General features: G+C 37.7%; 1 protein-coding gene across 1 annotated transcript; it reads left to right on the top strand.

Moving 5' to 3' along the window:
* The first annotated feature begins 949 nt into the window (after positions 1-949).
* On the top strand, positions 950-3,387 carry LOC121262478. Its single transcript, XM_041164964.1, has one exon. The coding sequence runs from the start codon at positions 1,208-1,210 to the stop codon at positions 3,194-3,196; it is 1,989 nt and encodes a 662-aa protein (XP_041020898.1). The 5' UTR covers positions 950-1,207; the 3' UTR covers positions 3,197-3,387.
* Positions 3,388-16,481: the final 13,094 nt, after the last annotated feature.

The following is a 16,481-nucleotide window of genomic DNA, read 5'->3' as shown; positions in this document are numbered from 1 at the left end:
TCTTTAAAATATGAAAAGAACTATAACAAGTTTAAAAGTATTTTTTGAGATTATTATATTATAGATATGAAATTTTTATTCATATGAGATTTTACCATCTATATACATATGAGATTATTATATTATAAATTGTTAAATTGTGAAAATAAAAATGAATATGATTTGTTGGAAGTTATTGAAAATTATGAAAATAAAATAAAAAAATATAAATAATAAAAAATAATAATATTTTATTATTATAGAGAGTGTGATGACTAATCCAATATAAATTTCAAGTTTTGAATGATTAGCTAAAGGTGAAAAAGTTATATATTAGTCAAAATTTGAAGAATATGATGACCAATTCAATGCTAATGCTCTCAGACTGAGGTATGCAATGAGAGCCAAAATGCTGAAAATTTTTATAGATAAGTTAAAAATTAAATAAAATATTATTTTTATTTTAAATTTAAAAGAATTAAATTATTTATTATATTTTAAATAAAAATTTGAGAAAATTATAATAATTATATTAGATGAGTTGAGAGTTACAACTATCTTTATAAAAAAAATCTATACACTATATTAATATCTCACTTTTATCTTATTATATAAGATGAGATATATTTATTATTATTTAATAATTTTTATTAAATAATTCTTGGTGATATAAATATCATATCTTTTAAGTAATAAAATAAAAGTGAAATATGTATATCATTATTTATCTTTGTATTCAAAACCAGCATAAATGATCTTAAATAACTAAATAATCATCAGCAACTTTGTCATGGTTGGAGTTCGGCTTGAGAGAGAGAGAGGACCCAAGGTTTTTGGTTAGGTGACAGAATAATGATGTGTCAGCTGCTTATTGGAGGGGTCCTTACACTGGAATCGGTTTGAAGTTAACTCTTCTTTATTAACCTATTTTGTCTTTTCCTTGTATCATTTTTATTTTTATTTTCTTCAACTCCTTTATATAATGAGCAAATGGGGGCACCAGTGTTTTGACCTCGAAAACCCCGTTCGCCATTTAGCTCAGCAACAAAGTCTTCCATGGTTTTTTGGTGCCCATAAACTCCTCCACCAAATTCAAGGGCCAAAACTATTCCTAGAAGGCAATACGGGAAGAACCCATCTTTCTTTAGCTTCCTTGTTTCTTGATCTGATCTTTGTGTTGTAGTCAACTGTAGTTTAAGACTTTGAAGGTTGGTCCGCCGTGGTGGCCATGGCGGACTTTGTGAAACAAATCTTGGCAACGCCGATCCAATTAGCTGACCAAGTCGCCAAGGCCGCAGAAGAGGCCAGTTCGTTCAAGCAGGAGTGTGCGGAGATTAAATCCAAGACCGAGAAGCTTGCCGGGCTTCTCCGGCAGGCTGCCAGAGCCAGCTCCGATCTCTATGAGCGACCCACCCGGCGGATTATCGACGACACCGATCAAGTCCTCGAGAAGGCTCTATCCCTCGTGGTCAAGTGCCGCGTCAACGGCATCGTGAAGCGCGTTTTCACCATCATTCCCACCGCTGCCTTTCGCAAAATGTCCGCCCAGCTCGAGAATTCGATTGGGGACTTGTCTTGGCTGCTCCGCGTGTCAGCTCCGGCCGACGATAGCGGCGACGAGTACTTGGGTCTGCCTCCTATTGCAACAAACGAGCCAATTCTGTGTCTCATATGGGAACAGATTGCCTTTCTTTCTACGGGTTCGCTCGAGGACCGATCCGATGCGGCGGCTTCACTGGTTTCCCTTGCCCGGGACAATGATCGGTACGGGAAGCTGATCATTGAGGAAGGTGGGGTGGGACCCTTGTTAAAACTGATCAAAGAGGGCAAACAGGAAGGGCAAGAGAACGCTGCCCGGGCGATTGGGCTACTGGGACGCGACCCGGAAAGCGTCGACCACATGATCCTCGCGGGTGTATGTTCGGTGTTTGCGAAAATCCTCAAAGAAGGCCCCATGAAAGTCCAGGCGGTGGTGGCTTGGGCTGTTTCGGAGCTCGCGGCTAATTATCCCAAGTGCCAAGATCTTTTTGCCCAAAACAATGTAATTCGGTTGCTGGTGAGCCATCTCGCGTTTGAGACCGTTCAGGAGCACAGTAAGTATGCCATTACTAGCAACAGAGCAACATCCATCCACGCCGTTGTAATGGCAAGTAATAGTCCAAACGCCAAGAATATGAACAAGGCAGTTGACGAGGACGACAAACATTGGCAGAATCAAATTCCCCATCCCATGGGGAATAAGACCCCGAGTCAGATGCACAATGTGGTAACCAACACCATGGCCATGAGGTCTCAGCCCAAGCCACTCCAACCGCAAGGCAATGTTTCGACTCAAAACAACCACAACAATGCCACGAACAACAACCATAACAATGCGAAGCAGAATCACCAACTCCACCATCAGCATAACGTTTCTCTTTCAGGGGCTGCTCTTAATCTCAAGGGGAGGGAACTGGAAGACCCTGATACGAAGGCCGACATGAAGGCAATGGCTGCAAGAGCTCTTTGGCACCTTTGCAAAGGAAACTCATCCATCTGCCGCTCGATCACTGAATCGAGAGCATTGTTATGCTTCGCAGTTCTCCTAGAGAAAGGGCCCAAAGATGTCAAGTATAATTCCGCCATGGCATTGACGGAGATCACTGCGGTGGCTGAGAAAGATGCTGAATTGAGAAGATCTGCCTTCAAGCCCAATTCACCTGCCTGTAAAGCTGTTGTTGACCAGTTGCTAAAGATCATTGAGGAAGAAGATTCAGACCTCCTCATCCCATGTATCAAGGCTATTGGGAATTTGGCAAGGACATTCAGGGCAACAGAGACAAGGATGATCGGCCCCTTAGTGCAGCTTCTCGATGAGAGAGAAGCTGAGATATCCAAGGAGGCTGCAATTACTCTCACAAAATTTGCCTGCAAAGAAAACTATCTCCACCTAGATCACTCAAGGGCAATCATCAGTGCCGGAGGACCAAAGCATTTGGTCCAGCTGGTGTATTTTGGAGAACAAGTTGTTCAAATCTCAGCATTGCCACTCCTATGCTACATTGCACTGCATGTCCCAGACAGCGAGATACTTGCGCAGGCCGAGGTGCTCACCGTGCTTGAATGGGCTTCCAAACAATCGTACCTGACCCACAATGAAGCATTGGAGGTATTGTTAGAAGAAGCCATTAGCAGGTTGGAGCTTTATCAATCCAGACGTTCAAGGGCATTCCATTGATTCAATCAACAAAACCTGTAACTTCTTGTTGAAGAAGAAGAAGAACAAAAAAAAAAAAAAAAAGAATAATTTCCCAAAAGTTTTCTCATTTTGTTTTTTTTTTTTTTTTTGGGGGTCTGTAATCATTCTCATGGGGTGTACATACATTTAATTTTACTGCATTCTATAATTGTTAAGAAGCATTTTCAATCCTTTAGATTGCATTCTCTTGTTCCGTTTTTCGTTTCCTTCGGATTTATGTTTACCCACGAGGCACCCAAATTAATTGACATTAAGTTGGATGTTCTGGATTTTTGTATTATCCCCTACAATGATGTAAGAAAATCGAAGAGAGGTAAAACTCTGGGCCAAAACGTGAACCATGAAGGGTCTGGGTACTGTTTGCATATATCAAAGTATTTCCTCCCCATTTCCCCAGTGGTGTCGTCTTATAAAAGTTAGAACAACCTCAAATCGAGTAGTAAACTAATGCTAGGTGAACAGACTAATCTGTTTTCTTCGAACCTTCAACCTATTTGTCTTGTACTCAGAAACAGACACACTGTCAATCTAAAGAGGGATAACCAATCTAAAACCTGAAGCCCAAAAAGTGGGTTATGAGAAGTTTGGACACTTGGCATATCAGATACTCTGGGCGTTCTTTACTTTATATTTTAGGAGAATCACATTTAGCTGGTTTTAGCAGAAGTAGATATACTTGATTTGTTCAAAGTGGTTGCATTATTGGTTGGAAATAATTTTGCTGAGATGGAAGGAAATAATTTACGTTGAGATGGAACAGCAGGAAAAGAAAGGTGGTGGGGAAAAGATGTCTCAAAGGTTATTATCAAGACAGAGAGTGTTGGATTTGAAAGTACATCTATATAGAATATAGCATGCTTCAGAATGAGACCTTGAAATGGTACACACGGAGATTTTCAGCATCAGGGCTCAGGCATAATTCAAACTTGCTAAATATAGATTACATGTCCTTTGTTTTTTTCCCCTGGTATATTCAACCCAGATTCCACACTAAATGGTTCTTATCCTACATCCCATCCAGCAGGAAAAAAAAAAAAAAAACACATTTTGCAGCCAAAATCCATAAGTAGGTTTCTTTCTCTCTCTTTTAGGGAACTGGGAAAAAGAATGGTACAGCAACATGGCTATACAGTCCAGGAAAATAAAATGTAAAGGATCTGCAACGAATTCCTAGGTAGTGGTTAATATTCGTTTCTTTTCCCAGAGTTAAAAAGGGAACAAAGGAGAAGTTAGAACATCTAATCCAAGGAGGAGGGGCCGAGGGGTGTGTGAAGGATAAGAAATTAAAATTCTGGAAATGGAAATCCTTTCTATAAGATTGTGAGAACTGCCCAATTAGTGGTGATGTCCTACACATGGTGGAAGATTCTCCAATCGGTGGTGATGTGGCTGTGCTAAATGGTCATGATTACATCAAGTGAATCGTCTTCAAGATGATGTTGCAGATCGGATCTCCTTCGAGGATGATGATGTTGATTAGTGGCTAATATCCTCCTCCCTCGTCTACATCTAGCAAGATCTTATTTGGGCAAGCCTTGAGGGCAAATGACAAGGTAAACATACCTCAGCCAAATGTGTACTGCATAAACCTCGTCCAACTTTTAAGGTATGGCAGCATTATTCTCCCAAAAGCTGCATTCCATGATGACAATAATGGTGCTGAGACCCAGTGATAAAGTGGAGTATCTGTCATAGGAATCTGATATATGACTTTCCTGGTCCTCAGGACCCTGTAATCCTCCTGAACCAAATACTGCAGTAAATGAATTATGAAATACTTTAAGCAGCCATGTATCGTTATCAGACTACAGTGTGAAGCATTTCAACATACAATATAGTGAGTAGACAGAGATGTGCTGAGATCAGACTATGCCTTACCGATTCAAACCTTCTTCCTCTTTTCTTCTTCTTTTGCCTTCAAAGACAATGTCAACACCCTGATTATCCATCCTTGGCATCAAGAAAGCAATTTTTTTTTTTAACTGGTCTACTAATCAATCTTAAGACTTCTTTAGCAGGTCAACAAACGGGTGTTAGACTAATTCAACATAGACATTTAAAAGTGCAATCAACTTTAAATACACCCCTAGCATCTCTTCCTACAATATTTGACCAAATGGACATTTCATTCAGCTAGGTTTGCTAATTCAAGGAGCAAAGGCAGGAGATCCAAAAGGCATATGAAAGTGAAAAAAGAAAGTTAAGATTCAAGAACTCACCCTAGGTAGGATGCCCAAATGCCTCAACTTGGTCATATTACAGAGTTTGGACATTCTACCAGATATTACAGCAAAATTATTATTCAGAAATTATCATATTATTAAAAGTACATTTGACAAAATAATAGACAAGTAAATTTGTTGATAAAGATCAACCATCTATAAAACTTATTGGGAAGTAATCATCTTGCAGAAGAATCTATTTCGGCTTTTATCATCCTATGAGATAAATACCAATGCCCGAAATCAAACTTCGAAAACAATCAACATCATCTCCAAAAAATGCCACCCACAATACTAGTGATAACCTATTGCTTTTTTATGTTACAATTTGGGATTCCATTGTACCATCAATCCAATTCAGCTATATATCTTGATGATATGTTCACTTTTTCTGATCAGAGAGTAACATGCCTCCTCATTGATGCAAACATGAGAATTGAGACACGAATTGACAAGTCTAAGAAAGATTGATGCACCATTCATCCACAACTTGAATTGGGAGTTGTTGTCAGACCACCATATGGGAAAGCCTTGCTTAGCCCCACAAGTGCAGGCAGAGAGGACGATAGTTTGCAGGTTCTATACATGCAACTTATATAATTGAAACTAAAGTGGAACCATATGCTTTACAGAACTGAACTACCACGTGAAGCTCAATCTTGGCAGCTGATAGAGCTAACCAAACACATCACAAGAGCTCTGAGAGTTCACTCTCGTTATAACTAAGATATATCAAACTCTATGTAGAATGAAATAATTCCATATAAGATGATGGTGACATATTCATAATTCATCTTCCCAATGGACCAAGTCTAGTACCCCACCATCCGCATCCATTACCTTACAATTCTCATCCATTTTGTGTATAGTTAGGAGAATTCAAAGGATACATTCCCTATGAAATATGCAAACTTCATGAAAAAAAAAAAAGAGTAAAAATATATAATTGTGCTTAGTCAATTAAAGTAGTCACAAGGATATACAATCAATAAGAAGAAAATAATTTCTTATGTGATGATATGCAGAAACTGATCAAAGCCATTGAAGCAGCCTTGAAATAGCTCTTTAAGCTCTAATAATAAACCCTCATATAATGTAAGCGGGGGAAATCTGCAGCTCAGAGCAAAACGTGGCACTGATACATGATGAACCTGCACAAAACAGCATATCGATAGTCAAATTGTAGGGAAAGAAGTCATGCAGTAGAGTAAACATGTGAACAGTAAATAAGATAATGACATGGAATATTATTTATTCTAGCAGTCTCTGTCATCGGCTCAAAATGTTTTAATGTCACTGTAAAAGTTTGATCAGGTTCATAGTGACTGATTAATCCCTCTCACCACCCCTGCAGTGAAATTATAATTTCACTGGCTTTTCCGTATGTCTTTTGGTGGCATTCTACAATCAGTACATAACTCGCTTAATCAGTGGATTGATCAATGTCTTTTGGGTGTGAAGTGAAAGGAATGGAACATCCCTACTTTAGCACAGTATTAATACTAACTTTCTGCATTATCTGTAAAACTATCTATATGCAATCCACTGTTTTTAGCTAAAATACTACTGAAGAAAGTACATGACTTGCAAGAAAAGTGCTGCAAGCATAATTGGTACTAAAAGAAATAATATTGGAATGGTATACATACTAATGAGAACACAATAAACTATTTCGCAAGTTATAGAAGCTATGCGTTTGCCATTGACATCTGCACAAACAGTAGCATTGCATTCTCCAACTCCACTTCATGCACAATTGGTCCCTCTTTACGGTTTCGCTGGATATTGATGAAGAATTACTCTTCTAATCCAATTTCAGACCAATACCGACATTGATTTTAAAACTAACATCTCACCCACCATCCAAAGCATTGGGGAGAAAAGTAAAAGTTGAACACACAAATGATTACCATAAACAAAAGAATAACTAGAATAATTTAAAAAAACTCATAATAATACTTGAATCGAGCATTATAAGATCATGGCATTGATGTAAATATTAAATGAGGTAGAGATAGCAGTTTTGTTGACTGAAATGGGATGGAATCGCTTTCTTCTAAATATCTTTAATGGTTAAACCGCAGCAAATCTAAATACAATACAAATTAAAAGATGTTATAGGTATAGGCACCAGACTATCATTCATATCTTTCACAAATAAACATTATGAAAGAAAGGGTTTAAAACAAGTAGAAATGAGAGTTGATGGACATACTTAAGAATTGATATATTTATATATATATATTATATATATATATATATATTTTGATACAAGAATGCTGTCTTTATCTAATCTCTCTGTAACGCCCCATACCCAAGGGTTTGGAGAGTTAAATTCTGTCACCTACAATCATATCTCCCAAACACAAATATCATTCTCAAAGACTCCAAAATACGAAAACATAAATTCATCTACTTCAACTTAAAGCATAAATTTATCCACAAGATCATCAACATGAAAATCCAAGAAACACAATTCTGCGTTTTCACAATCTCTAGTAACCCCAATCAAAAATTTCAATTAATTATACAAATCTCAATATTCTAAAACAAGTAGAGAGCAGTTTTGTAGAGTGAAATGGTGGGATGGAATAGCTTTTTCCTAAATATATTTTTGGCCTAAATTGCAATATACCTAAATAAAATACTAATTAGAAGACAACGTAGGCATAGCCAAAACCACTAGACTATCCTTAAATCTCATATGATAACATTCAAAATTCAAATGAGAAGAAGTCTAATATAGAATCACGCATAGAAGATATGGAGCCTGATTATTCTGCAAAGAGATTATATGCCAACTTATCAGAATCTCAGCAAAAGTCATAGTGCTGATTGTTTTCCTTTTATTTTGCTATATGTTACCTTGTATAACGCACATTGTTGCCTTGTATATCTCAACATACTGTACACAAGTTTAATATATATACAATATGGCTCCCGCATTTTTCTGTATGGTGAGATTTCTCATTCCATTGATGTCTTACTTTCTTCTTGGTATTAGAGAATCCAAAATTGTGAGGAGGGCTCTCTCTCTGTTTTTTTTTTAACCTGCAAACATGTCTTCCACTTCGTTAAATGTTGGCAACTTTGTCACATTGAGACTCAAGTCTGAGATTTATCCTCTCTGGCGTGAGCAGGTTCTTGCTTTAGCAGAGAGTCAAGAGCTGGTTGCCTATCTTATGGATGGTGCTATTGCCCCTGCTGCTGTACTTCCAGTTTCAGAGGGTTCAACTTCTCAACCTGTGCCTAACCCAGAGTTCCAGAAATGGAAAACAATCGATCGCTTACTTAGAGGCTGGATCATTGGGACTTTATCTGAAGAAACTCTTGGAATTGTCATTGGGTTGGATACCTTGGCACAAGCATGGAATGCTCTCAAGGAAGCTTATGCTCAAACTTCTCAGGAGTGCCAGTTTCAACTCACACAACAACTTACCTACATGAAGAAAGATTCTGACATGTCCTTGAATGATTATCTCCGCAAATTCAAGGGTGTGTGTTAGCTTGTCTGCCATTGGTTACCCTGTTGCTGATAAAATCAAGGTGTTCTCTCTGCTCAATGGCTTAGGTGCGCGGTATGAGCCTTTCACAACTTCAAAGCTCAAACCTCCCATGCCGAGCTATGCTGAAGTTGTTCCTTATTGCAAAGCTATGAGACACGTATCAACTTGCACTCTCCTAAATCAGCAGCTTATACTGCATTTTATGGTCAAAGAAACAATTCAAAATTCAACAATAGGGGGCCTTGGCAATCAGGTGGTTTTTCATCAAAAGGTAAAGGGTTTTCTCCTACTAATCAAGCTATTGTGAAGCCAAATACTCAGGGTTCTGCTGCTGTGCCTACTAACAATCCTCATGAATCCAACCGTGATCTTCTATGTCAAATTTGTGACAAATGTGGGCATACTGCAATTCGTTGTTGGCAAAGCTTTAATCACTCAATTCAGCCTGACAATCTACCAAAGGCATTTGCAGCTCTCAACCTTGATTCAGAGGCCAATAATGATGAATGGTCTTCGGATACAGGAGCTTCTGCCCACATGACCTCTCATGAAGGTATTTTGCACAACTTACGTCCTTTTGTTGGATCTGATCATGTTCTAATAGGTAATGGTATTTTTTACACATTACACATATTGCTGATGCAACCATTGGTTCGGGTTCTTCAAAAATGGTTTTACCTGATGTCCTTTCATTTCCAAATTTAGAGAGACATCTTTTATCCATTGGTCAATTAACTACTGATTATCCAGTAAACTGTGAATTTTTTTATGAGGATTTTGTGATAAAGGACCAGGTGACACAAATGGTTCTAATGAAGGGCATCAAGCAGGGTAATTTCTATACCATTCGAGCTTCACCAACTGCCTTCTTCTCCACCAGATTTTGAGCAATGACAGAGGAATTATGGCATCAAAGGCTCGCGCATCCTCAAGTAGCTGTTGTAGCCAATCTTCGAAGTAATGGCCTTATTAAAGTTTTATCCAATAAGTTAGACACTACTATTTATGAAAGTTGTCAGTTAGGGAAGATGTCTAAACTCCCTTTCTCAGTTTCATCTTCTACTACTTTTAAACCTTTTGATAAGCTTCATATTGATTTATGGGGACTTGCTTCTGTTTCCTCAGTTAATCATTTTCGTTATTATGTTGTTATTGTGGATGACTTTACAAAATTTATTTGGCTCATTCTCTTAAAGCTAAAGTCTGAACTTTTTGCTCAATATTTTCTGTTTGAGAAATATGTGTCACGGCAGTTTGGCGAAACTATTAAAGTCGTGCAAATAGATGGAGGGGGAGAATTTAGAAATCATGCTTTTCTCACTCATTTGCAAAATTCTGGTATCATCAAGTGTCATGTCTTTATACACTTGAGCAGAATGAGACTGTCGAGAGGAGGCACCGAAATATTAGAGAATTGGGGCTTACCGTGATGATCCATGCCAATATTCCTAAGTGTTTTTTGGTCGAAGCATTCACTACAAGTGTGTTTTTAATTAACAGGTTTCCTACTGTTACACTTCAATGAGAGTCACCATACTATATGCTTTACCACAAAAAATCAAATTATGGATCATTACGTGTGCTGTGTTCAAGATGTTATCCATATGTGGGGGATAAAAAAAAGAAGCAAGTTTGATACTAAATCACTCCCTTGTGTATTTTTGAGATATAGTGATCGCCATAAGGGATATCGGTGTTACTATCCACCTACATGACGGTCTTTAATTTCACGCCATGTAGTAATTGATGAGGGAGTCATTCCATTTAAATCATCGGTCCAGAATCACCAACCACAGCCAGAATTTATGGTGACCACGTTTTAGGAGCTCGGTTCACAGAGTTCTTCTCTAAGTCCACTACATTCCACACCAGCCAATCAACAACAAGAGACTCCAACTCCAAATACTCCATTAAGCAAATCAATTATTTTATCTAATTTGTTATCTAGTGCAGAAAATTCAGACTTGACTCCCACACCAGATTTGGTGACCGAAACTCCAGTTCTCCTTGCTGAATTTGAGGCATTTTCCAACTCCAATTGAAGTCTCTCATGTTTCGGATGGTTATTCTACACCAGTCCAAATATGCCATTAATCTATTGGACCGTGCCTTGATGGATGAATTCAAACCAATCCCTACTCCAATGAATCCGAAATTCAAGACAATCCAGGACTCTGCTGCATATCATGATCCACATTGTTACTGTTCTTTAGTTGGTGCATTACAATATTGAACACTAATGCGACCTGACATTTCTTTTAGTGTTAATGATGTCTCATAGTTTATGCATGCCCCAACACAAGATCATTTCACCATGGTACGAAGGATTTTATGCTATGTTAAAGGGATTGTCAATCATGGCTTTCATATCCAAAATTCCAGCACACTGGATTTGTATGCCTTCTCATATGTTGATTGGGCTGGATGTCTACAAACAAGGCGTTCCACAATTGGTTTTTGCACCTATCTTGGTAGTAACATTATTTTTTGGAGTGCAAAAAAAAAAAAAAAAAAAAATGACTGTCTCATGCTCAAGCTCCGAAGCTGAATAGGCCATGGCACAAACTACTGCAAAGCTCACATGGATCACCTTTATTCTTTGTGATCTTCATGTTCCCTTACTGACACCGCCACTTTTATTTTGTGATAATTTAAGTTCCTTGTTCATGATTGTCAATCCAGTGTTTCATGCTCGCAGCAAACACATTGAACTAGACTATAACTATAATAGGGAACGAGTTTCTCTTGGTTTGTTGGTTACTCTTCATGTGTCAACCTTTTCTTAGATTGCGGATGTATTCACCAAGCCCCAAATTACAGTTGATTTAGAACAGTTCAAACACAAACTCTGCCTTGTTGCCACGCATAGTTTAAGGGGGGATGATAACATTTAAAATTCAAATGAAAAGAAGTCTGATATGGAATCACGCATAAAAGATATGGAGCCCGATTATTCTGCAAAGAGATTATATGCCAACTTATCAGAATCTCATCAAAAGTCATAGTGCTGATTTTCTCCTTTTATTTTGCTATCTGTTACTTTGTATAGCTCAACTTACTGTACACAAGTTTAATATATATACAATATGACTCCCACATTTTTCTGTGTGGTGAGATTTCTCATTCCATCGATATCTTACTTTTTTCTACATATACATAGAATGTTACAATAGAATAAAGGTTAAATACGGTAAAGAGAACAAATTTACTTTGTTAAATGGGATGGAGTAGCTTTTAATGTATTTGTACTTGCAAGTTTTACTTACATAATAATACGTGCTGACGTGTCAAGTTTTTATATGTTGAAAATTATCAAATTTGAAATTTAAAATTTGAATTTAAAAAGAAAACTGATAAAATAAGTCTTATAAATCAAATTGTAAATACATGTAACCCTACTTTGACTTTATACTCTTTATATGTAAAGAGTTTATAAGGACTATAAAGTAAAGAGTTTATACCTAATAAAAAGGGAATTGCCAGATACAAGAATTGAATTTTACGCTACAATAAGAACACTGCCTAGTTCAATTCACTCTCTAGGCTTTATAAGAAATAAATGAGGTAAAAAGATGAGTTTTATTGAATGAAATGTCATGAGTTATATTTCACCCAAATATATTTAAAGGCTAAACCACAAAATATTTAAAATACTATACAAATTCAAAGAAAAAAACTGCTCGGGCACCGTACATACATTTTTTTTTTGAAATAGCCGGTAGCTCCACACATAATGGCCCCGTCCCAAGTTTATTAATAAATCCTCACATATGACAGAGGAAAACCGTGAAAACAAACCAATAATTTGGGAGATTACAAACTCCCTCCCAAATCCAAATCAAAACAAAAAACAAATCTAGAAAAAATTAACAACGACCAAGCTATCAACAATCTGACCATATTAAATACAGGATTTGGATCTAAGATAAAAGCAACCAGACTTATCCAAATCTAATACTCATGGCACCCAGCCGTGGAAAGCCATCCGCCAAAGAATTAATCTCCCTATATACATGGCAAAAATTGTAATTAAGACCATCAAGGAGCTTCATCAATTCTTCCCAATAATCTTCCAAATACCAAATACCAAATACCACATCTTTTCTTTTTCATCCAACCAATCACAATCACCAAATCCATTTATATCTCAATATTATGAAGATCTAGAAATCTTGCTATCAGAATGCCTTGAAGTAAACTCAGAAACTCAGCAACATTATTGGATTGCATACCTGTGCTAATAGCAAAACCCGATATGAACTCCATTGGAGTCACGTATAACTCCTCCTACACTCGACGGTACCAGATTCCCCATGGAATTTTCATCCACGTTGAGCTTAAACCACCCATCTTTCGGCTTCATCCATCTCAACAACAAAACAAAAGATGATTTTTGCTTAACAGGAATATTAAACAAATTCAGAATTTCTTCATCCCTCTTAGACAAATTGATAGATGCTTTCATCTTTTCTCCTACAATAACCACCCAGTACTTTATGTAGTTCCACACTGACTGAACCGATTCCATCTTTCCCTCCATTCTAGCAGTACACCTCCGGGTCCATAATCTCTAGGTAATTATACTCGGCAAGAGACCAAATAATTGTCCACTTTGGGTTGTGTTTTTTGCACGTCGAAACCAACTCTCAATTCTTTCTCTCCAATTTCGGCCACCCAACATAGGTACAACAAGAGCTGAACAAACTATGCCCCAAATGTGTTCGGCAAAATTACCAAGTGCCAGAACATGATTCAAGTCCTTATATTCTCCAAGAGAACAGCAGTCACACTTAGAAACCAATGGAATCCCTACACATCTCACCCAATCATCAATTGACAAATTATTCCAAGCTTTCCACATCAATAAAGAAATTTTTTCTGGTAAAGCAAGGTGCCATAACCAGTTACTCCAAGAAATTTGTGGTGACCGAGCTCGGATACATTCCCATGCGGATTGAGTAGAGAAATTCCCTTGAGCATTTGGCAACCAAATAAGAACATCCTTCCCTTTCTTTACACTTCTCAATTCCTCTAGAATTTTTTCCGATTGTTCCAATCCTACAAGCTTGTCAAATAAATCAACATTCCACCCATATTCCTGCTTACAGTCCGCCAGCATAATATTCGGCATTTCTCTGTTTTCCTGGTTCTGAAAAAGATGACCATCCATTAACCATTTATCATGCCAAAACGAGAGATTCTCATCTCGCACCCTCCACTTAGACGAATTCAAGACATCCGGAAACACTTTCACTAACATCTTCCATAATTTTGAGCCTTTTGAGGAGTCCACACACGTTATGTGTTTTCTTCCAACATATTTAGCAATCAGGAATTTTGCCCAAACCGAATTACCTAGCACTAAATTCCATACTAATTTCATATGTAATGAAGACTGTACCTCATGGAAATTTCGGATCCCAATGCCCCCCTCAGCCACAGGTTTACATAGATCATCCCACTTCTTCCATTTCTTTTTAGGCTTCCCTTCTTTAACACCCTAGAAGAAAGTGCTCAATAAATTCTTAAGCTTGGCCAAGACCACCTTCGGCGTGTGAAGAATAGAAAGGCAATGTATACGGATACTTTGTAAAACATGTTCTACTAACAAGATTCTAGACCCATTAGAAAGGAGTCTTGCCTTCCACCCCTCTATCCGACTACGAACTTTAGTAATCAACCCCTCAAAATGATGCACAAGAAGCCTTCCCAAAATAATTGGGACACCCAAATAATTAATGGGGAAACCACCTTCACTAAAACTAGTAGTCCTTAAAAGAACTCTACGCCGAGATAGAGGAATTTTTTTAGAAAAAAAAAATGGAAGATTTCCTCTTGTTCACCTCTTGTCCCGACCATTCTCCATACTGATTAAGGATCTTAGCAATATTCTTAATAGTTGATTTACCTCCATTTGCAAAAATGACAATGTCAGCTGCATAAAAAAGATGTGAAATAATAGGCGCACGCCTTGGATGATAAAAAGGAACCACAACCCCGGAATGGATTTTTTGTTTTAGCATTCTAGACAGAATTTCCTCCACCAAAATAAATAAGTATGGCAATAGGGGATCACCCTGTCTCAAACCTCTGCCACCTTTAAAGAAGCCTTTCGGAACACCATTCATGACCACTGAAAACCATGGAGAACAAATGCATTGTAAGAATCCTGCAAACCGACTTCGAGAAACCAAAGGAGCAAAGAACATGCATAAGAAAGTCCCAATCAATGCTATCATAGGCTTTAGCCATATCGATCTTCATTACAACATTTTCCCCCTAGTAGGCTTATGTAACGCATGCATCATTTCTTGCATTAAGCTGATATTTTCAAAAATACTTCTACCCTTAAGAAACGCTCCTTGTTCTGGCGAAATGATGTAGCTAATATTGGGGACAAGCGATTGACTAGGATTTTAGAGCAAACCTTATACAATACCGAACAAAGACTTATCGGCCTGAACTTGTCAAAGCTATTCTGATTTGGAACTTTTGGAATAAGGACCAAGAAAGACACTGAATAAAACCTTGAGATTATAGCACCACTGAAAAACTCAACAATCGCCTCTACCACCTCCTTAGAAATAATATGCCAACATGAACGGTAGAACCCCGACCCAAATCCATTCGGACCAGGACTGCTATCTATCGAAATAGAAAAAATAGCATCCTTCACTTCTTGCTCATTCGGTACCCTGCATATCTCCACATTATCGGTATCAGATACTTCCTTGTTAACTAAACTAGCCAAGCTCGGTAAAGCATCCCTTGGTCTAGCATCCAAGAATTTTGTAAAATGAGACACAACACCATCATGAACTTGTTCTGGAGTGTTGAGAATAGAACCATCTTGAAGCTTCATCTCTTTTATTTCACTGTGATTTCGCTTATTGACTGCTTTGAAAAAACCAGCATTAGCTTCATCTTTACCATGCCAATTTTGTTTTGCTTGTTGAGCTAACCTTTGTTCCTCCCTATCCAACCATGTTTTCAGCTCCAACTGTGAAGTTATAAGATCCAATTCCTCAACCGAAGAATGAGACTCCTGTAGCTTCTTTTCTATTTCTTTTATACACAATTTCAGTCTATTAATATGTGCCTCTGTACTACCGAATACCTGTTTGTTCCATATCCGAAGTGCAGATTTAACTGATTTAAGCTTCACAGCCAGTCTGTCCATGGGAGCACCCCTCACTTCAACATTCCACACCTGAGAGACACTCAAAAAATAAATTATGAGTAGTCCACATTTGTTGAAATTTGAAAGATGGAAAACCATAGGACTCCTCCACTTCGACCAACTTAAATAATATTGGGGCATGGTCAGAAGAAGAACGAGGTAAATATTTAAGATAAGCACCATTAAACTGATTGCAACCCTCAGTATTCAGCAACACACGATTCAGACGAGTCCAAGAATGCGTGTAATTATTATGACCATTGCACCACGAGAAGGTTGCCCCACTAAACTGCATTTCCATTAATCCACAAGCATCAATGGTATTATTAAAATCATCCACAGCCACTTCATTTCTA

This window comes from Juglans microcarpa x Juglans regia, chromosome 4S, assembly GCF_004785595.1.
Source record: "Juglans microcarpa x Juglans regia isolate MS1-56 chromosome 4S, Jm3101_v1.0, whole genome shotgun sequence".
Taxonomy (NCBI): domain Eukaryota; kingdom Viridiplantae; phylum Streptophyta; class Magnoliopsida; order Fagales; family Juglandaceae; genus Juglans; species Juglans microcarpa x Juglans regia.
Note: the sequence above shows the minus strand (reverse complement) of the source record. Positions and strands in the feature narration are given on the sequence as shown.

Coding starts and splice junctions, on each gene's coding strand:
- LOC121262478 (XM_041164964.1), top strand. CDS start 1,208: ATGGCGGACTTTGTGAAACAAATCTTGGCAACGCCGATCCAATTAGCT.